This window comes from Stegodyphus dumicola, chromosome 1 (assembly GCF_044657685.1).
Source record: "Stegodyphus dumicola isolate Sdum_Otavi_A_Nest chromosome 1, ASM4465768v1".
Taxonomy (NCBI): Eukaryota; Metazoa; Arthropoda; class Arachnida; order Araneae; family Eresidae; genus Stegodyphus; species Stegodyphus dumicola.
Window position 1 is genome coordinate 6,142,201 of NC_140768.1, and position 25,445 is coordinate 6,167,645.

Here is a 25,445-nt window from a genome sequence, read left to right on the forward strand (position 1 = left end):
TAAGTTAAAAAAATTTGATGGAAATATTAAAAAATGGTTGCCATTTTGGGCTTTATTTAAGAAAATACACGAAGATTATAATATAGATCCTGCGGATAAATTTCATCATGTAGTTGCAGTTCAGAAGCTTACATTAGAAAACTTTTGCCATTAATCATTCACAATACCATGACAAATTCCATTTCTTATCTTTCAACTTTGCATGACAGATTAAAATCACATTTGAGGGCATTAAAATCTCTAGGTGTAGTAACTAAACATATTATGCAATTATCTTTCCGTTCGTAGAATCCTGTGTTCATTAAGAATTGGTAATTCATTCCATTCCAATGGTAGAATCCTATGTTCCCGAATTATTAACAGTTGTTATAAGAAGTGTATTGGTTTAAACATTATTTAAGCAAGATAAAACTTTGTGAATGCAAAAAGATTCATGAAAATCCAATTCGCCAATGGAAAAAGCTTCTTGGATAATTTTTTTCAAAGTTGAAATTATGATTAAATTTCCAACTATGATTAGATACTGAAGACTTGCTAATTTTGCCTTTTTGGACATAAGATTTCTGTTCCTTGATAATGAACTTTAACACTCTGATAGTTTGGCTAATGTATCTCAAACCATACTTACAAAATAAATTTCCCAAGAATTAAAGTCAGAAATGGAATCTTGAACAATCAAATCATGGATTTTATTGAACGATGAGAAAATGATTTGAAAACTGAATCACTATTAGTGGAGTTCTTCAGATAGTTCTGAAGTTTCAGATTCTGAATCAGAAGGAAGACACAAGTATCTCAGTTTCCGTTCTGTCATGTCATTGGAGTACTAACACGAATTTCCACTGCAAGACAGGACTTTGTATGAATAATATTTCAGTGCCCTTGTGGTCTGAATTGAGCAATTTTAATTTGTTTTTCACTGAAAACGTGATTGAAAAAATTATCGAAACAAGTAATTTATATGCAAAAAAGTCTGTGAAATAGTTTTAAATGCACCAAGCACATCTACAGTTGTATTATTGAAAAATTCTGATGATGTAAAAATTAGTGAAATGTACGTCTTTCAAGGTCACATAAGAGTATTGAATTAAAGTAATTTTTAGTAACTAGTCTCTACTCCCTTTTTTAACTCGGCAGCCGCACATGATTGATTCTTGGATATTTTCAGATTAGAATTTTAAATCTTGCTCTAGGGGAAAAAAAAAAAAAAAAAAAAAAAATGTATTTGAGTGTTTGAAGAGAAATTTTAAAACCACATACAGTCAAAAGTCGTTAATTCGGACACCCATAATTCGGAATGATCTATAATCCAGACCTCAAAGCTAAAAACTTTCTGCGCATGCTCCGCGTTGACACATGCGCATAGGCGTTTACGCGTGCACGTAAGACCTCTTACGACTGTGCATTTGCGTGTGCGCAAGCGCTGAATACGTTTTCACGTGCGCGTTTTATGTATAACGGACGGTGTAAGCTAAACTTATATAATTATCTATTTCAGTTAATGTTGATGATTGCGTTGTTCCTTAATCTTCGAATTGGATCCAGCTTATTATTTTTTGCAGACTGTAAGAGCAATACTAAAAAAGTAAACTTGAACTTTCGATTATGTCAAATAGAATTTTTTGATTCTGGAGCTCCCAAAGGATCGTACAAAACGAAAGTATGTTTCGATGACCATCAAACAAAAAGTGGAATTGCTGCAAAAAATGGATAAAGACATGAAGAATGTGACAGAGAGGTTAGTGAAAACGAAAAAATTTTGATTGACAGGTTAGTCGGTATTCTCGGCACAGCAATTAACGGGACTTGAACAGTGGAACTTTGTAAGTGAACAAAAAATTATGTCTGTTTATAGAATTAAAGAGAAAGTATTATCACATAAAACGAAACAACTTACATTGAAAGAAATGTTTAATAAAGTAAACAAATAAATATTAAGCTTTTTTTTGTAAATTTTGATACCCTTTAGATCATAATTGTTCCTTATTTCATAAATTACGGTTTCATATTTTTAATTTTGGAATTTCTGCATGCCATCCTACGCGATTTAAACTGGTGATCTATAATCCGGAAAAATCGATAATCCGGAATCGCCGAAGTCCCGATGAGTCCGGATTAACGACTTTTGACTGTACAATCCTTTCTGTTGATATATAGCTTTGATGAAAGTCTTTTTCCTAGGAAGGAGCAAATAAGTTTTAAACAATATATTTCATTAAAGAGATCTAGATGTGGAATAAAAATATGCCAAATATGTTGTGAAAACTTTATTACCAGATTAATTTTGGAAAGGTTTTTTTGTGTTTCCAGAACTAACAGGGTGAAAGTAAAAGAAGAAATTTATGCAGAACCATAATGATGAACCATAGAGGAATGCCAAAAAATTAACCTGACACAGGGAAAAAAAAAAAGAACACTATACTTGTAACAAATTTAAACTAGAGTTTGTACTGGATTACATTCACAACATGGAAAGTGTCATTTTTGATGATTCAATAATGCATCACACCGTCTAGCCTTTTGAAAGACCATATTGTACAAGAAACTATTTTTTTATATGATTATTCATAATGAATATTTTCTTTTTTAAAAAGCACCATTTCAAGACTATTTCATTTTTAGAATTTAAAATGCACTTAATCTATCAAACCATAGATAAAAATCTAGAAGTTAAAATGTAATAAAATAAATCCATCAAACCATAGATAAAAATCTAGAGTTAAAATGTAATAAAATAATCATAAAATCTCCAGATACAAATTTCACTAGTGGACATCATTTTCCAAAATTGCGGGCTCAAGATAAAAGAAGTGACACTGCCTATGAATGTCAACTGTATAGTGTCAATCTCTGCTTTGATATGTGCTTTGCAATTTTTCACATACTTGAAGTGTTAATTACAACAATAATTTGTGAAACATTTTATGTTAAATGTAAATATTTATTTTTTCTATGTTTTAATAGTTTGCATCAATAACCTACAGTTAATTTAGGTATTTTTCAAGTAAAATACGCTTTGTTAATGCAAAGGGCATTAGTCCAGAAGTGCTATTAATTTCATTTTGGAATTTTGGATCGGAAACTTTAAATGCCTGTTTTACTTTTAAATTGTTGCCACAAAATATTATCTCCCTGTGTTATATTTAAAGGCATTAAATAATGAAGAATCTGCATAAATGTATGTATGTTTCTCGCATTGTGATAAAACAACAGTACCTAGAGCCACCAAATTTTTAATAACTCAAACCTCCACCGAATACGGGTATCTGGAAGTCCTAGTCTGGAATTTGTTTTATGTATACGTATATGGGACAGGTGTCCCATATACGCATTTCCTAAGAACGTCTTTTACAGCCAGGCATCACTAGAGATTGCATTCAAAGAACGGGGGATGAGTATATGCATTTTAAGCTGGAACGTTTTTCTGAAGACCATTAGATGGCATCCTATGTCCATTACCTTTGAAATGAATACAGTTTTAGGTTCCTGACCTTGAGTTTGATATATTCTGCCTGACTTTGGTATTTTATTCATCAACTGTTGCGAGGGTGGTGGTGAGGATGGAAAGCGTAAACAGAGGTGGGTTCTTTAAATCGCAGTGTGCTAATATAAACATTCGTATGTCCGATTTATATCCAATTCCTTTTTTTTATTCTATTTTTTTCCCTCTACTATGTACAGTCTTTTAGGGTTACTGTGTGGAATTCTGTTACGTTTTGCTTTGCCTTCAGATATATTTCCGTTTCTTCTCTTTTTATTTCGGAAAGCCTCACCTCCAGTCTATTATGGTGGGAAGGTGCTGTTTATCAGAGGAAGAATACCCTTGTATGGTTAATGAACTATTTACTAACACAGATGAGAGTGATGATTCATTTTCTCAAGTTAGTTAGAAAGTGATACTTTTTCTAAGAGTTAGAAAGTGATACTTCTCTGTGCTTCAAGATTTAGCACACTCAGTCGTCATTTTAAATTTTTTTACTTCTTACTGTAAATAGTTTTTATTGTGTTGTTTTATTAATTTTAAACTTTATTGATGAATTTTATCAATTAAAACTTCGGAATAATTTGAATAGCGCTTCTGAAAATTATTTTACAAGATAAGCAATTTTTTAAGTATATTTTCAAGTAAAATACAGAAAAAAAAAAAGGTTATTAAGAGCTAATTTTAACATATATAAGAGTTCAAGTAATAATCTAAAATGATACGAAAAATTACTATGCTAGAAGTGAGACTTGTTTTTTCTGATTTTTTTAATAAAATTAGGCTTAGTGATGCAAAACCCCTGTCCTGTACAGTGACTGCCTTCAATTCCCTTCCGTCTCGCACGAGCATCTTAAACAAAGGGCAATCATGAAAGGGTTAAAAACAAACTTGTAATTTCGTCTGCTGGGATTGTTCCTTTTTGCTTAAATTCAAAGCATAATGTCTGACCCCAAATGATACACTTTATAGAACTAAAGCACATTCTTATCAAAATTTCCCCCTTCCAAAGCTTTTTTATCTTGATTATTACTACTCTCTTCTCATCGAAAGACAAAGCACTCTTCCTACAATCTTGAATGTTCAGAGTTCTATCACAAAAAATCAGCATTCTTTTGGGCATTAAAGCTTTTGATGGGCACGGCTATGGAAGGGTCGAGGGCTTGACTACCGCTCTGACTCATATGTGATATTCATTCATGCGCTCAGTAAAGAAGTGAAGAAGTGCATTTGTTTCCTCAAATATCCTGCATTTGACGAATGGCATGCTGCCTGCCGTTTCTTTGCAATGTTACTGTCATTCCGGCAAACATTTAATGGAACAGATTGTTCTTTATATAATCACAAAAATATTACAGATACTCAAACATGTAAAAACATAAATCACTTAGCATAATTTTACATGTCGCCTCGCCACTCTTTACCCGTTTTCAAATAAAATCGCACATTGTGTCTTTTTTGATGCCAGGACCATGTAACTTAGAAAATACCCTAATATCTTTTATTTTTTTTTTCAAAATGCAATGGAAAAAAACAGATCTTCTATCTTTCTTTACAAAAATTAAATCAGCTTATCGAGAATTAATTTGGTTTACATAAAATCAAGACAAAATTCTTATGACTGTTCTGTGACATCATGCTTAATCATTTCTCGTGCTAAATCATACTGTTTGCTGAAAATGTACACTGCGCAAAAAAAAGGGGGGGACAGTTTTGCATCTCCCGTCCTACTGGGCCGATTGACGAAATTGCGTTTTTCATGTCTCGAAAGCATGACTTAAGATATGTATTAATTTATATATAGCATTGTTCTAATATACGTATTTTGACACAAAATCGGACCTTTTCTGAAATAACATATAAATTTTTCCCATATTTCGATTCTACGACTCAAATTACGGCAAACTTCCAAGTTTTGTAAAAATCGCACGAGCAGTTTAAAAAAAAATTAATGTTAATTGAGTTTGGTATATATTTATTAATCTCTCTTTTTTTATTAAACTTATTTGATTCCTCTTTTCACATTTCGTAATTTAGGTTCATTCCAAGTAAAACTGACCCCTTTTTTACGATTTATTTTTAAAATTTGTATTTTTAAATAACTTAATTTACAGATTATAATTCATTTTACAGATTATAATTCAAAATTTTTTTTAGATAAATTTCTCTAAAAAAAATTTTGAATTATAATCTGTAAAATTTTTACCATCATCTTAAAGTACTGCAAAAAATTACAGTTTTTTATTTAAAATTTCCGAAGATATACATGAATTTATATATTGGCATGTTTTGAAATTTGTCATATTTGTTGAAAATGATAAAACATCAAATAAGGTTTAGAAACTTTGCTAAAATTATTTGGAAGTAGAAAATGCAGTGACTTTTCCCCCACTCTTGCACAATGTGAAAAGGTAGGAACGAGGTGTAAAATTAATTTTATAGCGAAATCTGATGCATATTCTGAGAATTTTGAATATTCTGAGACAATTACATTTTAAAAACTCTTACTATGAAAAAATTAAAAAGAAGACATTTTTAGTTAATTACATAGGTAATTTAGCTTTTGCTAAGAGCTGTTTTGTAAATTGTGCTTTATAGCATCATACCTTGTTTATTTTTCAGATTCAAAATATTGCATAATAAAAGTTGCCAAAATGAAACTTTATAATATGAGAGCAAAAAATAAAAATGTTTGATTTTAATGCTATTTTTTAAATATTTCAATTTATTACCATTATTTTAATGAAATTTATCAATGTTACAATGTTTTAAAAAAACTGTCAAAAAATTCTCAGATCTCGGAATTAAACATTTTCTACAGAAATTGATCTTAAAATCACCAAAATGTTGATAAGTTGCCAAATTTAGAACCGTTTAATAAAAGAATTCACATCCCCAAATGTGAAAAGTTGTTTAAGAGCTCTTTATTAGAAAAAATGAATTTCGAAATGCTTGTGTTTCACTTCTTGCTTAGAAACTCAAGCATCCCATCATTTATATTAGAAATAGAAACAAACTCATTCAAAAGATAACCATATATGTCAGTGAATCGCCAAAAATATTCCTCCAATGCTAATTCACACTCAAAATGGCAGTCGTAAAAACAAACAGAAATTTCAGATGATTAAAATTAAGGACCTTCTGCTGATTTTGGCCAAAATTAAGAACTTTTAAGGACCAAAAATAGATTCCAAAAAATCTAAGGACTTTTAAGGACTCTTAAGGACAGTACAAACTCTGAATTAGTTATACTCTAGCTTAAAACAAATAAACATTTGAATAGGTTCTGCTGATCACAAAAAATTAACCTCTTGAGAACAGCCATTTATTTTTTTTAATGGAATCAGATTGGATTATTTGGACTGAAAATTACCATGTACAACTACTATATAACCTACCTCCACCTCAGTTTTAATGGAAGGGCCCCCAAGAGATGAAATCGAGGCCTTTAGGCCACTATCACATATCTATTTTGGATGAACAACTGCTTCAGTTCTTCTACTGGCTTTAGTATTGCAAGAATGATGTATCCCCTTCCATTGTGTAAAAGGCTGTAGATTATACATTTTTACCCAAATAACACAGAACTAAAGAGCTTGTATGGGAGTTCTCAGACTCTGGGTTTGTAATGGAGAACCAGTTTTCTGTATTGTACTAAACAGTTGTTCCTCTAAAATATTTTGAATGTGTGATATGGTTTTTACTTCTCCTACCACTAATATCTCTAGAATTTTTTGATTGGTTAGGATCCTAAAAAGGGGGGGGGAGTCAAGTTTCTAAAATAAGAGCAAAGAATATAAGCAAAAATGCAGGCATATTGATAATAGTGTCAAATGTTTATAATATCTATGCATATTTGTAATATATAGATTTCTTTACTTTATACAAATGCAGTAAACATGCATGAATTTGCTCCACAAGCAACAGGGAAGTCTTTTTACTAAGAAAAAAAAAAAAAAAAAAAAAAAAAAAAAAAAAACTTACCTGGCCAAGAGGGTTTCCTGAAGACAGAAACAATACAGAATCTAATTCTAACTGTTGCGTATCTTCCAATGCTTTAACTATGACTGCAAGAAAACAAAAATTTGAATCAGACTTTTCATCTTAAATTTAAAAATTACATGAAAAAAAATAGTACTAAGATTTCTACATTATTACTGTATTTTATTATAAAACATAATTAAATCCAACCCATTAGCAGATTCTCATAGGTTTAAGATTTTTATCCTTTATCAGGGTGTATCTGCTAAATTGGGAATGTACTGATTTTCTACTTTAACAGGAACTGTCCATTAATGACAGTTCTGTTGAAGATTCAGGAAATGTCCATTAATGATGATTTGCTATACTACAAAACCACATGAAATATAAATCACTTTAATAATAACTTATTATATGATGAACATCCAAAAATGAAAACAACTTAAAAACATGAAGCTTTTGAAACCTCCTTTCAGAGTACCAATGTTATTAATAATTTTACTCACACTTATTTTTAAACATTTTTCTTGTTGAATTTTATTTGCATAGATCTTGTTCTAAATATCAAAACACAGACTTTAATTTTTTTTAATAATACATTCTTTTATCTCTAATTTAAGCCTTGCTTGTTGTAAAACAAATATCATCAAAATATTCCTTCTAACAACATTGATGTTTGAATGGGTTGTAAAAAACTGATGTTTGATTGAAAACCTTACCAACATTAATTCTGCAAAATTCTGAATTATTTAATCCCACAATAAATGCAAACTCAGTTACTCATAATATACAACATTGCATTGAAACTTAAGGCCCCACTGTCTATTCAAAGGTTAGACAATTATCACTTGAAAAATTAGTAGTTTTAAAAAAGGAATTCAAGGCTCTAATGGAACACGAAATCATTTAGCCTTCAAAAAGTTCTTAAGCTAGTCCTATATATTTTGTTAAAAGACAAAATGGTAATTGGAGGAAATTGTGTTGCAAGTGGAAAAGTTACGATTTCAGGAAATTGACTTATTACTTTATGTAATTTTCAGTAAAATACATATTGTCAAGGCTTAATATTCATATTCCAATACAAAAATCTGCTGCAGACAGAAAAGACAGTAGGAATCACTCCCACTGGATTATATGAGTATATAAACATGACATTTGGGTTAAGAAAAGCAGCTCAAATATTTCAAAGATTCACTGATAACATTTTATGAGGTTTAGATTGCTGTTGTGCTTATCTCGATGATGTATTCAAAGTATAAGAAGATGAAAACATATACAAAGCCGATTTAGAAAAGGTATTAGAGCTGTGATTTAAAGTTAATTACGCAAAATGTGTTTTAGGACAAAAATCCCATTATCAGAAAAGATTAATGCTCTAAGCAAATACCCACAACCCAAGACTGTACAGGATCTAAGGCGATTCCTTACATTGTTTAATTTCAACTATTGTCATATATGAGATGCAAGCTTGTCTCTATGATTTGATAAAAGGTAAAGTTCAAAAGGACCCAGAAATTGCATGGGATGATAAAAATGTAAGATACCTTTAGCATCTGCAAGCAATTATTAGCCAAAGCTAATAGGCACATCCTGTTCAAAAAGAAAACATATATTACCAATGCTTCAGAAACAGCTATTAGTACTACAGCATGTTGGTGATATGGTTGAACTCTTATGATTTTATTCTAGGTAATTAATACCTTGTGAATGTAAGTACAGTACTTATGATAGAGAGTTTTTGGCGATACATTCAGCAATTAAATTTTTTCAGCACACAATCAAAGGTCAAGATTCGTGGTATTCACTAATCGCAAACCTTCGACTATGTGATGATCCTCATTTTTGATGGAACGTCCGTTTTAAATTAGAGGACTTCCTGTTTTCAAGAGAACTAATCTCCAGGTAATTAACAATGGAAGTACATTAAGGATATTCTCTAATACGGTTTCCTTTCGAATTACACCCAGTGTCCGCTAAATGACCAGAAAATAATACAACAAAGGAAACTCGTAAAGACAATCTTTGCTAAATTAACATAAAAGGAAAGGAATAGATTTTGAGTGAGAATTATGCTTAGAGAAATGCTGAAGGTAAGTCGCACAAAGGCGACTGACTCTCTGATCAGCGATGCGGAAGATTTGTATGTTATGGCTGTACTGTAATGATGTTTTACTTTTATTTAATCCAGAAATTTTGTTAAGTTTTAAAATAAATGTTTAAAACACTGCTGGTCTGATTATCCATCCATCTCAGACAGTCTTACGCTACAACTGGCCTTACAACAAAAACATGATAAAGCAACACTTCATCTAATTCATCATTTAGAATTTATATCACAATTTACTACCAATTTGAGATATGTTTCTGGAAGTAATAAGCAGCAGCAGAGCTTTCTTGAGAATTTCAGAGATTCAATCACCTCAAGATAAAATGGCTTGAGACTTGAGATAAATAAGTGTAATAAGTATGTACAAGTTGGGAAAATATAAACTGATAATAAATTAACACCTAAATATTGTGTAACTGAAATAACATAGGCATATGTATATGTACATATATTCTAGTGAGGGAATGATAAGATAAAAACTGCTGTCACACATTAGCAGATAAGTTTCAGGACACTGATATATATATAGGCATGGTAATGCTGATATTGTTAATGTGCAATACATATATGAAAATGTTAATACCATGAGTTGCTAGCTACTGAGCTAACCTGAAGAAAACATGCAAGAGAAAAGAAAATATGCAAACATAGTTCTATGCAAGTACCGAAAATTTGGAAGGCAGCATGACATAAACCACTGCACCACAGCAGGAATTATATCATGGCTTCGAATTATTAGAAATCAAAAATTGAAACTTGATGCATTCCTTAATACATTTAATGGCATACAGATTATTACCAAGCATAGCAGTGATCATTAGGTGGTTTCCAAAGGTGAAATTTAGCTGTTTCTGGGCAATCAAAGAAGCAATAATCCGAGTCGCAATGATAATACAAAAGCATTGATCACTGTCAAGAAATCCGAAGCCATTTAAATAACTTATATAAGGGTCATGACCTGTGAGGAATTAAGTTAACTCTTGAATTTCACACTAACTCTAAGGATGTATTTGAACACTCTTCTTCCCATGGGGTTCTCATTCCAGCTATTCTGCCACTGTTCCATGAGCTGAGAATTTATTACAGAATTCATATGTGAGCTTGGGGCAAGCATGAAGAAAATTCTATTGTTTGGGTTCATAGCTGCCTGTTTTGCTTTTTCATTGGCTCTTTCATTACTGAAAACCATAGTATGTGCACGAACCTATTTGAGTTTCGGTCTCATGTTCCCCAGCATGGAGATCATCTCTTTCACTATTAGGATTTTGCATTGTTGACTCTGGATGGCATGGAAACTAGAGGCTGAATCATTGCTAAGGGCTGTTCTGTCTGGATGCAGAATTGTACAGCTGCTCTGAGAGCAACTAGCTCAGCTTGAAAGACTGAGTTATCAGGACTTTCATGAAGTATACTAGGTTTTAGTTTATCTGGTAATTAACAGTTTACACGTTGCAACACAGATGTTTATGTTTGGATAATTCTTCCATGCATAGCTCTATATTCTCAAATGCATTTGCATGGCGTCCAGCACAGGAATTCCCCCGATTTCAAAATTAAAGATCTTGAAAACAAAGATCAATACAGGAATACAATAAGTGGCATAATTATCATGAAGCTGTTATATTTTAATACATAAGTTAAAAAGTTGCCAACAGATGCATAAAAAATTCGCCCTCAGTCCACTACTCACAGAACAGAGATGAAGCAAATAGACAATAAAATTCACTATCATATCCTGTAGTGTCTCAATGGAAATGGATTCAGATACCACACAGATCAATGAGTCAAGCTCATTCAGCATTGTGGGATGCTTCTGGTAAACAGCGTCTTTCAATAAGCCACACAGAGATTAGTCATAAGGAATTAGATCAGGAAAATATAGAGACCAATCCATGCTGCATCAGTAAATTTGGAATAATCCAATGAAATAGCTCTATTCACACTTCATCATGAAAGTGAAACAACAGTTCGGTGCAGTGTGGTCGAGCTGCATATTGCTTAAATGCTAGGTCAATCCTCCAACACTAACTGTTGTGGTGACAAATTGTTCTAATATTGCAGTGCAACATTCACTGGTGATAGTTTCTTGCATGAAAAAGGGTTGATAATGCCTCTACTTACCACAGACCAAAATATAACTTTGGGAGAATGCAGCAGTTTTGCTTAACCGTTTGACCGCTACGCGGCGCAAAAGCGCTGCGTTCATTTGTCTCGAAAATCACGACGCAGCGCTAAGTGTGTCTTTGTTACTCCGTGAGTGTGAACGTAGTCTGACCTCCCGCGTACTTTGTAACATGAATGTATTCTAAAATAACTAACTGCATTGCGATTTTCGAGACAAATGAACACAGCGCTTTTGCACCGCATAGCAGTCAAACGGTTAAAACAAATAGGGATTTTTGGAACCCCCACATCTTCAGTTTGTTTATTTATGAATCCACTCAGGTGAAAGTGTGTTTCATATGCGAACTAGATACAGCTAAACTCAAATCCTCCACTATCAATCATTGTAAGAACTGACCAAAAATTTGGAAAGCTGCAGTGTAAAAATGCTTGAAAGATGCAGTGTAAAAATTAAATCATCCCTATTTCAGTAAATATTCCAGAAAGTAAAAACCCATTCTGATTAACAATATTACCTCTAGCAGATCTCTTTTGCTAATGCCATGATAAAAGACAAAAGAAAAATTAAAATATTCTCCCTCTCTGTTTTTTTCTTTTTTTTAATTACTTTCCCCATAGGAATCAAAAGCAATGAAGATCATCAGACAATAAGTTCTGCAAATGATATTTGAAAAAGTTCAGACATTGGAGGAGGTTGAAATTCCAATACTTTTTTCTTCTGTTTTAAGACGTACATAAAATTTGGTAGATACCACATCTTTAAATTGTTAAAAAGCTACTGTTCAAAACATAATAATTTCAACAGAAATTTCTTTGATGTTGATATGCTTTTACTAGAAATTTCTGCTTTTCTAAAGTCAGATGTATCTATATTCTTAAGACTATTTCTTTTCATCTCTTTTTCACTCAAGATATGTACAGTTTTCAAAATAAATAATAAAAAAAAAAAAAAAAAAAAAAAAAAAAAAATTGCAGAAATGTTGAAATTTACAGATGCTTGTCTTTAGATAGAAAACAGACTAGAAAGAAGATGTAATATTACATAATTATTTGAAATATGAAAATTCCTGCAGAGTTCTTGGTATTTGTTTCTTGATTTGCACACAGAATTTTTGGTATTGTAGAGAATTTAATGTTGCAAGTTTTCAATATTTGGTTTTTGACTTGCATGCAGAGTTTTCAGTTTGTACTATTCAAAATGCAAACTGATGCTTATACAGTTATATAAATAGCTGTTTATGCAAAGATATTTTCGTAAATTATAATTTTAAGAAACAATTAAAATATTTTTTTAAAACAATTTGCATTTTTAAGAACCTGATTATTTTTATTTACACTGTTGTCTGCTCAGCATAAGACAGAATTTTATTATGCAATCATATGGGCCGAAAGAGCAATGAAAAAAGTAAAATATATTGAAATAACTGATTCACAATGAATTCATGCATTTCCTTAAATAAATTAATGTATATTTTATCCTTAATTACTCAACGCATTATTTATTTATAAAAGAATATTTAAAATTCATACCTAACTTGTCAACAACAGCATGTACTATGCCAATCTTTTTCATTCCTTTTTCAATTTTTGATATATCCAGATTTTCTATGGGTGGCATATCCTGAATCATAACAAATGAAACTAATAAAATATAAAGTAGCAACAAAAGATTTAACTATACAAATAATCAGAAATACAAAATGTTTCCCTCGAATACCAGAATTATCATTTCATACAATCAAAATTCTTTGATTTAAAGTATCATATCCTTCTTTATGTCAGATTAAATTAGGTAAATAAAGCTATACAGAAGAAGGAAAAAAATAATAATATTTGCATTCCTGTTTAAGGAGTAAATTTACAATATGGTTAAATTTTGTAAATTCAGTTCATACAACTCATGAAATTCAACATGAGGTGAAGAGATAATAGAACAATTATTTTAAATGACAATTTTGACATGTAATGATATAAAAAGATAGATAACTTATGCCAAATAAAAATATTAAACTATCTGATGCAGACACCATGACTTCCTTGCATGGCCTATTAAATTATACACATTTTTTGCTGCATTTCCTTTAAACTTATTTCCTTGAATTTCATTAGAGATACATTTCTCATTCAATCAAGTGAGTTCTAATTTTGTGGCAAGGCAAAAATACATAAAAACTCAAAACATCTTCATTAAAAATTGTAAAATACAGAAAACCTAAAACACAAAATACAGTTAAAAACACTTTAAAAAATATTTACAATTAAAATTAGAATTTCTATCTCAAAACAAACAAACATAATTCAACCATTTTTAAAGCAAAAAATACACAATTTACCAACATATAAGGATAAAAACAATGAGCTCAAGAGGCAAGTAGCAGGGTGAAAATATATATATGTATGTAAAATAAAAAAATATGGAATTCGGAACCTAATTTCGAGAATTAAAACTTTTCTCTTAATAAGCAACCTAAATCAAAACCTTTTCTTGGTCAGCTTCCCCCATACTGGATTTAACTCGGCACTTTTGCTTCTACCACTACTGCCGCTTGGATGCTATTTCATTCTGTTCTCTTCCTATCACAACAGTATCAAAAATGTAAATGTTCTTGAATAGGCATGATTAGATTGCCAAGTAAATTGGGCCTGCAAATGCCAATTGAAATAAAGTTGGATATTTAATCTTAATCTGCTTCCAAGTTTTCTCTTCAATAGGGATCTACGTTCTACAACATCGACATTGCTATGTCTTTTCATTACCGCTCTCTCTACATATATATGTTTGGTGTAGCCGATTGGCAATGAAAAAAGGGAAATGTACATGTTATAACAGTTCCATATACAAAATTTCAACATTCTACGGCTACTCATTTTGAATTAATGCAAGCTACATATGTATGTACCTATAAACATCAAGAAAAAAAAAAAAAAAACTCTTCTGAATCCATTTTAAACCCATTTTAGAACAAAAAGAGGCTTTATTCTGTCTGTATGTTAAAATGTCATGCAAAATAATCATTCAAATGGATACGAGAGCGGCAAAATGGCCGCTTTCATTCATATGATACCTGGAATATTTTAAAATTACAATACTTCCTTTACTTCATACGAGGAAGTTAAAAGAAAAAAAAAAAAAAAAACTTGGTTTAGCGTCTATTTAAGGAAAAAAAAAAGGCGTAAATTTGACGAAGAAAGCTTTTTCTCTTTTTCTCAGTAGTAAGCAACTACGGTACTTACGTATTAGCGCAAATACCTCAGGTCGCTCCCAAATTTTCAGAATATGCCAAACTGCCAAGCATGCAAAATTCTTCAGTTTTACCATTGGCGCAATTTCTGTATGCGTCTTTTGTTGTATTTCAAATCCCATTGAGCTTTTTTAATAAAATAATGATATTGTTAATCTTCAACTCAATTATAAAATTTGTTCTCGTGGAACTTGCCTGCAATGAAAGAAATTGCAGTAAAATTTCTGCAAAAATATAGCATTTTGCCATGAAATCAAAAAACGCTTTGAATCTATTCTAAAGCGATCACTACTGAATTTCCATCAATATAAAAAAAAAAAAAAAAAAAAAAAAAAAAACAAGTAAGTAGGTTCAGTGATTGATTTTCAGGATAAATACCTAATTATAATGTAAAATATGTGTGTAAATATATATATATATCCGTAATAAATAATATTTTACGTAGGTAAGAAGGCATTAATTCTTTTTCTTCAGTAAAAAATCGCCAAACTCTGCTAGGTGGTTGCGTTAACACATGAGCATCGTAATACACCAAGCATTTTATTATCAAAGCTATACCAATTTATGCTCTCCATCCCAATATTTTATGGAAAATATTTTAATTCATATATTATATATTTTGTCATATATATATATATATATATATATATATATTCATATATTTTAAGCTGTAAAATAAAATAATTATCTCCTTAATATCCACCAAGAAACATGGCCAATAGCAGATTTGTTCTTCAAACTATAAAATGTAATTTTCAGCAAAATATTCCACAGGTGGGATATATTTAAGTGGGAAATTTCATTCCAAAATTCTTACTGTTTTTCAACTGAAATTTAAAAAAAAAATTCGAAATGTACTAATCAGTTCTATCTTGATTTATAATTAAAGAGGGTACTTTTGTACTTTTCCACTGACCATTTTCAAGAAGCAAAAACTACTGCCAGGCAATGAGATTTAATGCCATGACATCTCAACACTCACATAAGATCTTTACTTCGGTTTTACACAATCACATTTCTCAGTAAGCCAGTTTAGTTTCTGTAAAGAAGGATGTATGTTCACTGCTGTTTCTTTTCGAGGAGAAGATATTACAATTTTGCACCTGCTATTTTCAAATCACAAGTCTTATACTAGTGCAAATTTGAAAGAGTGCGATTTGACAAAATGATGCAGAAAACACTGTGCAACCGCACGATACCAATTCTTATTTATAGAATTTACCTTGCACCTAGTTCATGAACAAGATAATTCTTTTGTTGCTACTTTAATGGCAAAATAATTTTAATGTTTATTTACATGAAAAATTTCAAACTGCAGCTAACTGTGGTTGCTGAAAATTCTAACAGTGTTTTAGCTTGGTATTTCTTTATAAATGTAAAGAAGTTCAAGAGTGGAGAGAAAAAACTTTGATTAGCGGAGATATCAAAATCAAAAAAGGCCAAAACCATCACAATAAAATTAATAAAACTCGCTTCATGGAATCAACAGTCATGAATGAACGGTTATAACTACAGTACAAAGTCTTTAATCTGGACATCCATAATCCGGATCTCAAAGCTACAAACTTTCTGTGCATATGCATTTACGCATGAGCATAATACCTTTGCACATGCACATAATACGTTTACCCATGCGTGTTTAATGTATAACAGACAGTATAAACTAGGCTAAAATTATCTAATTATCTATTTCATTATTTTGCCATTAAAGTAGCAACAAAAGAATCATCTTGTTTATGAACTAGGTGCAAGGTAAATTCTATAAATATGAATTGGTATTGTGCAGTTGCACAGTGTTTTCTGCACCATTTTGTCAAATCGCAGTCTTTCAAATTTGCACTAGTATAAGACCTGTGATTTGATAATAGCAGGTGCAAAATTGTAATATCTTCTCCTCGCAAAAAATGCACAGTAAGAAAAGAAACAGCGGTAAACATATATCCTTCTTTACAGAAACTAAACTGGCTTACTGAGAAATGTGATTGTGTAAAACCAAAGTAAAGATCTTATGTGAGTGTTGAGATGTCATGGCATTAAATCTTAGACCCTACATTACTATACAAAAAATGCATGTTTTAGTACGCTCCATCACTCATCCAAGTTTGCCCCATGATCTATGAAACACCCTGTATAATACCTTTTTTTATTTCTTTAGTTTATATTAAGTATATGAAATGTATTTGTATTCAATTAAAAAAAAAAAAAACGATGAAAATGTGTTTATGGACAAAATCAACACAAAGTGCTTCTTTGCAGCAATACAGTATTCACAATAAATGTTCTAAAAAGGGAACACTAACAGTAATAGAAACTACAGCTGTGATTGGTTGGCAATGTGGCGTTGTGAGCCGGACAAACCACGATCCGATGCATCAGAGGATCATCCGCAACTCTGATGTTGAGCATGATGGGCGAGTTTAGCACAGGGAAAAAGCTGGCATGCATCTCATGTATGGCGCTGCTAATGGGAACGGCAGAGCAGCGCTACGATTATACCAAGAACAGTTTTGGAACAGGCATATGCCGAAACACACAATGTTCGAGAGGTTGCATCGGTCTCTGTGTGAAAATGGATCATTTGAAGCCACCTCTGACACTAGGAGTGGAAGAAGAAGTGCACAACAACCTCGCATTGAAGAATCCATCTTGAACATTGTGCATGAATCACCTCGGACAAGTACAAGAGCTATTGCACATCGTCTGCAGCTGAGTCATTCCACTGTTTGGAGAGTATATTGCATGAAAATGGTTTTCATTTGCAGAGAGTCCAAGCCTTGCAAGAGACAGATTACCCGCTTCGAGTTCATTTCTGTCATTGGTTCTTGCAGCAGTGTGCGATGCAGGCGAATTTCCCATCGGATGTGCTATTCACGGACGAGGCAACTTTCTCACAATACGGCATATCTTCAACAGCTACAACATGCACATGTGGGCAACTCATAATCCACATGAATTCCAAACCCGCTCCGCGAATGTGTGGGCGGGTATTGTTAACGACTACCTCATAGACCCATACCTCTTACCTGCACGTACAAATGGCTTATGTTATCATATTTTTCTGCAAGAGGTGCTACCATAATTGCTGCAGGATGTTCCGGCTGTCGTGATAGCATGTGGTTCCAGCATGATGGTGCACCAGCCCATAACCATGTGCGGGTCCGCAATTACTTGGATGGGACATTTCCGGGCCGATGGATTGGCCGTGGTGGACCCATTCAATGGCTACCCCGTTTGCCAGATTTATCCAGCTTGGATTTTTTTAATGGGGCCATCTGAACAGCATCATTTACAAGAATCCCGTTGACTCACTGGAGGACGTCGTTGCATGACTATCCATTGCGGCTGCAAGCGTGTGCAAAATATGCCTGTCATTTTTCAAAATGTTTGTCAATCCCTGTGACGTTACCAAGCACATATTACTGCTGGTGGACGTAATTTTGAACATTTATTTGTGAATATTGTATTGCTACAAAGAAGCACTTTGCGTTGATTTTGTACATTTTCCACATTTTCCTCTCGTGTCTTTTTTTGCGTTCCAGCCTTAACCCGTCATTTTAGACCCTACATTCCTATAAATAAAATGCATGTTTTAGTACGCTCCACCACCCCTCCAAGTTTGTCCCACGATCTATGAAACACCCTGTATTTAATGATTTATCACTTGTACTCGGCTAATATAAAAGAGCCTGCATTTTATGCAAAATTAGTGGATTGGTATACAAACCAGCTCCTGTAATTTAGCTTGACAAAAAGTTCTAAGTTAAGTTTAATGGGATCTCTGCTAACTTTTATGTTCAACATGAAAATATGCAAGCACCTTATGAAGATGCCATAAAGATACCATATTTAAAATATTTTCATGGATTAGATAAAGAAATTATGACACAAGATGAGAAGCCCATGAGGTCTATATGCCTAAAGTTACGACACTGAATATGAATGGTTAATGGCTTAAGCAATGCAGTTATAAAAAACTAACCATCTGAAAGAAATTGGTTTATTCTACAAATGGGGGAAAAACATATAAAATTCGTTCAAACAATGTGTTTAAATGGCAAATGAGAAAACTCTCAAAAAGCTTTTCATCATATTGATCTGATGAAATATATCAAGAGATTTAAAAAGTGATACTTTCTGATTATCTCTGCCCCCACCGAAAAATCGTGAAAAAGTACTGATGAGTTAATGCACCACGTTGCCAAAAATTATTTAAGCAACAACCCACAATATGACAGCCGCACATAACATATGCTCGAGTTCACGAAGATTTTTAATTTTAAAATTCAAGTCATTTTTTACATTCAGTACATTTGTTTTTGGCATTATAAACTGCAATGGAACTGTGGAGTTTACACTCTCTTATTTTCATTATGTTGGATGTATGCTGAAGTTTCAAATGTTCTTGCACTATTGTGACTGTGGCCGATGCTCAATGCCAAAGTTGTGCAGTCCTCTGATTTTTATTATTTTTTTTTAGCGAAAACAAATTACAAAACATGAACAGCAGCACAAAAACTTGAGAAGTACACATTTTTTTCTTAAGTCGACAACAGGCTCCCAACTTTTCAATAATCAGAAAGCACTTTAGTTTTCATACAGTCATAAAAAATAAATAAATAATATCCACTAAAATCAACAATGTATATATTTAGCATAATATAAACATACTAAGAAAGATATATTGTTAGAATTAATGTTTGAGATACACACACATGTGAAATAAGCAGTAAAAAGTAATAGCTTATATTTCAGCAAACTTTACTACTACAGTATAATGTTAACACTAACCTTGACCTGCAGTTTTCCTTTAGTTTTAACATTTTCTTGATGCAGTTGTCTACAAAATAAATTAGACACTTAATAACATTCTATACAATACTCATTTTTCTTACATTTATAAATGCAAAACATCGAAAAATTCTCAAATGAGATTTAGTAATAATACCTATATGAATAATATTAAAGCATTTTTACTTCTACACTTAGTTAAAATTTATCATATTGGGAATTTTTCCTATTAATTTAAATACCTATGCTTACTACAATATGTAATGGACACATTCATTATTTAAGCTTCATACAATCTTTTACATTTAGTTGGCTATAAAGATAAGATATCGTGCACACACCTCACTCACACTACCATTGCTATGGTGACAAGCAAAACCAGAATAATTTGTAAACAAATTAAGCAAAATAGAAATACTAGAGACTAAGAAAATAGTAGAAATGAGCGATTTTAATCACTGGTCAGCTCCAATAATGAGCTGCTATATCATGGAAAATCAATGTATATATTTTTGTTATAAATGCACTTTATAAGGGTTACTGAAATCAGTGGCAAAATTAGCGGTAAATTATCAGAAACTAGACAAAAAATAACAAGTCGGAAACTAGAAGCAAAATGGTGAATCTTTACATTATGGTAACTTGGCGATATTTTGGCAAAAATTTGCCGACCAACCCTGCTACAGCAACCTGCTACTTTTGTTTTGGACGCCATTTTGTTTTCACGAAGTAATGGCATTTTTTTTTTTTTATTCAACAATTTTCCAACAATCTGCTAGCTGAATTACGTTTATACTAGAACTTTTATGGAACAAAAATTCTTAATCATGACGAAGATTAGGTGTGAAATTGGGAGAAAGTGCAGAATCGCAAACTGCTTGCCGCGTTTTTAAGAATTGCACATACACGGTATCCATGCACACATTGATCTACTTTCACTTAAAAAAACATCTCAGAATTGCACAAAAATGGCATTGCACACACTCTTGACTTTAGCAATGTACACATCAACCTATTTTCACTTAAAAAGTCAAAGAAAATTGACAAAAATTCAATTCTTCTTGTAAAAAGCACCAAACAAATAAGTGGGCGATTCTGCACTTTAGCAGCGAAATCATTTCCAAGTGCTTATTAGCTAAAATCACGATCGGAATTTTCCAGAAAATGTCACATTATATGTCTCATAATCTTTCATTTCTCCGAGACAAAATAATCTGTCATTCGAACTGTGTACTTCTCAGACTATTGCTAAAGTCCTAGCTAGTAACCTTTATCGTCTTACCAAAATGTCACCAAACTACCTGTTACCATATTCTAAAGATAAGCCTGCAAAATTATTAAAATGCGCAGATTCAGTTACAAGCATATAGGTATCCAAATACACCAAATATCTCTATGTGATCACATATGCATTCATTTACCAATAGCTAAATTTTATTTAACAGCATGTTTATAATTTAATCTTAAAATCCAATCTATAAAATTATGTTTTACTAACAAACTGCATAAAAACGGACATTATCGACAGTTTTAGTAACCACAGTAAAGTATCAGATCCAGACATCCAATATCTGGAATGATCTAAAATCTAAACTGCAAAGCCACTAACACTTTTTTTTTATTAATATATACTTTACACATGTGCATTAGATTTGTCCTGCCCCAGAAAACATATGAAGAGTCGCAATTCTTAATTTCACTTCGGCACTAAATAAAATACCCCATTATCAAAAAAAAAAAAAAAAAAAAAAAAAAAAAACCAATCATTTTAGTATAATCTGTGTGATCCGTAGCTTCGTAGCTACATATCTGTTTGGCATACATCTCAAACCAAAATCTTCTTTGTTGATTTTACACCTATTAATATTTTATATTCTTAATGCTAACCTGGCCAATCATTATTTACTCTATTTTACTTTCATTGCTGCATGTTTATAAACACATAACAACTTGAGTAATGACTCACGCAGCGATGCCAAAACAATTTCTTTCATATTATTAATTGAATAACAAAGAGTATAGTAACCTTTTATGTTGACATTAAGCTTGCCGATGATTACAGATTTAAGTTAAATGCGGTAAGAAATGTTGACAAAGAAAAATTTAACAAAAATTTCTTTCCATGTACTAAAAATAGATTTTATTAATGATACTCATAAGCCAAAAGATTACATTTAGTGCTATTTGAATTAAGAATAACTGATTTGTTATTCACATAAACCCAGAACCGGCACCAGAACTTGTATGGCTGCAATGGATGGCAGAATTTTGTGAAGACAAAATTTGGAAATTTAGAGAGGCATCAAACAAAAAACATTTTAGAATTTAGGGAAAGTACTGGCACCCAGAATTTAGGGACAGCAAAAATTTAGAACTTAATGAGTGCCTGGTAGCAGAATTTAAGACCTGCAGAAAGAAAAGAAATAGACACAAGTATAATAAATAACTAAACTAATACAATTCAGGCTTAACTGTCTCAGTGTGCAATAGAAGGAAGACAAAACGTTTAGTGTCTTGTCTTTCATCAAAACTTGTCCTTCGTCACCAATCTCATGATACATAGCTAATAATGTATAGCACAATTAAACTTCAATTATGTCAAAAAGCGTTTCTAATTCTGGAGCTGCAACAGGATCTACAAAGCAAAAGTATGTTTCGATGTCCAGTAAACAAAAAGTGGAATTTCTGCAAAAAATAGATAAAGGTACATCTGTCTCAAAATTATGTGAGGAATACGGCATGTATATAAGAATACAGCATGCACAAATGCTGCAGGAACACACAAGTGTAAACTTTTTGCAATCAGAAAAAATACACAACCTCGAACATTTAAAGGAAAACAGAAAACAGATAAATAAAACATGGATAAACACACAGAATGGTAAATAAACGTGCAAATACAACAGCATGGATGACAGAAGTGTTGATGAATAATTAGTTTGAAAATCAATTCATACCCGAGGCTTGGCAAATTTTAATTCGTTTGGTTTACATGATGACACAAAAACTGTCCTGATTGAAGACAATTCTACAACTCATATTTCACTTAAAGTTTTAGTGAAAGATAATGCATCCATATTATTCTTTCCTCCAAATTGCACATTCATCATTCAGCCAATGGATATCAGAATAGCGTGTCTATTGAAATGCAAACATAAAGTAGCATTTTTAAAATCTATGTTAAATTTCTTGAATAATGGCAAGACTATTTAAGAATTTCTGAGATATTTAAGCATAAAATCTGCTATGTGGAATATTGCAAGATCGTGAAAGGATGCATGTCCAAATACTTTGAAAATTGCTTGGTATAATTTATGGCCAGCAACCATATTTCATGGTGAGAATGGTGAAGAGGATAGCCATGAAGATTTTCAGATATTGCAAACCAAAGGTGAAATTTTCCAATTAATTGATTTTATAAAGAAACATAGAGAAGTAGTAGTAAACGAATATGATATAACAGAAATTTTTTATGAAGAAAGTGACAGATTATTAAAAACAAAAAAATTTTGATTAATAAGCTTGAATTCTTGATACAGCAATTACAGGACTTGAACAATGGGACTTTGTAACTGAAAAATAAATTATGCCTGTCTACAGAATTAAAGAGAAAGTATTAGTGCAAAAGAACAAAGCAAACAGATATATATTAAATGTTTTTTGGTAACATTTGATGCCCTTTAGATTATAAATGCTTCATTATTTCTTAAATCACGATTTCATATTTTTAATTTTATAATTTCTATATCCCATCCTACTAGTTTTAAACTGATGACTTAATATCCAGAAAAATCCCAAATCCAGAATAGTCGGGCGAGTTCGGATCTCGGATTTTGAATTGTATATTCATAAGGAGATAATACAGTGCTTCTCAAGATAGAGTAATTCTAAAATTGTGTTTCACATGAACCAAACATTTTAATGAAGCAAGTATAAAACAAAAATAAATTCTAGGATGAATTTAAAGTGCAACATATAAAAAAAATTTAGAACTCTTTTGATTGGAATATTGACATCAAACATCATCTTATTGTGCAATTTGACCACCATTTATTAGATTATTTCAACTCAGAGATGAGAACTGAAGGAAATACCAAACTGCATAGTTTCCTTTCATAAGCTTAAAATTGGATTTGATTCCATATAGTATGTGAAAAATATCAATGATCTAGAATTGATAGAATTTTAAAAAATTATACCAGATTTAAATTTTATTTAGAAACATTTTGAAATTCATTAATCATCTGCATTATGTCGTTCCCCTTTTGAAATTAAATAGATTATATAAACGAGGGAAAAAAATCAGTATTTAGAGGCAACACCAATTATTGAATGATTCCAGACCAAATATGCAACTCAAATGGAAGTATCAGTTAAGTTCTATCCAAGTTCTAGTAAGTTCAGTCTTGGATATCAGAATGCTGCACATACTGAATTGCAGGTATAAAATAGCCTTTGTAAAATTTATGTTAAATTTTCTGAATGAGGACAAGACAATGCCAGAATTTTTTGAAATATTTCAATATAAAACTGGCTTTGTGGAGAACATTGCAAGGTTATGGGAGAGTGTGTCCGAAAAAACAGACATAATGCTTCATAAAATTTATGGCCAGCTGCTAGTCTATTGCTATATTTTCTGATGATGATGATAACCACAAATTTGACAATATTCGGATATCACATGCAAAAGGCAAGGAATTTCTGATCTGGATTAACCATGCTTAGGGTATCAATATTTAATAAATATATTTAATAAATACATAAATAAATACAGTACAAAGTCCGTAATCCGGACTCGTCGGGACTTCAGCGATTCCGGATTAGGGGTTTTTCTGGATTATAGATCATCAATTTAAATTTGGTAAGATGGCATGCAGAAATTATACAATTAAAAATATGAAACCATAATTTATGAAATAAAGAGCAGTTATGATCTAAAGGGTATCAAAATTTAAAAAAAAGCTTATTATATATTTATTTACTTTATTAAACATTTCTTTCAATGTAAGTTGTTTAGTTTTTTGTGCTAATACTTTCTCTTTCATTCTATAAACAGACAATTTCTTGTTCAGTTCCACTATTCAAGTCCAGTAGTAATTGCTGTGTCGAGAATACTGACTAACTTGTCAATCGAAATTTTTTTGTTTTCAATAACTTCTCTGTCACTTTCTTCACTATTGGAAGAGGTACATCGAAACATGCTTTTGCTTTCTAGATCCTTTGGCAGCCCAGAATTGGAGACTCTTTTTGACATAATCGAAAGCTCAAGCTTAATTTTTATAAGATTGTTCTAACAGTCTGCAAAAAATAATAAGCCGGATCCAATTAGAAGATTACGGAACAGCGCAATCTGCAACATTAACTGAAATGCCTTAGAATCAGTAACAATAATTTTAGCCTAGCTTATACCGTCCATTATACATTAAACGTGCATGCGTAAAGCATACAAAAAAAAGAAAGTTTGTGGCTTTGAGGTCCGGATTATAGATCATTCCGGATAATGGACGGATATGGATGTATTCCGGATAATGATAATGGATTACGGACTTTTTACTGTATTAGTTTTTTTTTTTTTTTTTTTTTGGTACATTTTTCATTTCCCATTTATGAAATAAGGAAGAATTCATGCTTCATTAACCCTCTGAGCATTATGACCGGGTTTAGGCAGTCAAGACCTACCTCAAAAGCATTACCGGCGCTTCTAGGCAGTCGTTTGAAAAGT

At 31.7% G+C, this 25,445-nt stretch overlaps 1 protein-coding gene across 2 annotated transcripts in view; it reads right to left on the minus strand.

Moving 5' to 3' along the window:
* The window catches only part of LOC118203349 (uncharacterized), a 74,324-nt gene that overhangs the window by 38,004 nt on the left and 10,875 nt on the right, over positions 1-25,445 (minus strand). For both annotated transcript variants that reach the window (XR_015040079.1, XM_085812452.1), the window contains exons 3-5: positions 19,724-19,772; positions 13,224-13,314; positions 7,466-7,548 (exon numbers count right to left, since the gene is read on the minus strand). Coding sequence is in view for 1 of the 2 variants with exons in the window: in XM_085812452.1 (XP_085668578.1) it covers positions 7,466-7,548; positions 13,224-13,314; positions 19,724-19,772 (223 nt within the window). In the remaining variant the exon portion in view is untranslated. The remainder of the gene's footprint in view (positions 1-7,465; positions 7,549-13,223; positions 13,315-19,723; positions 19,773-25,445) is intronic.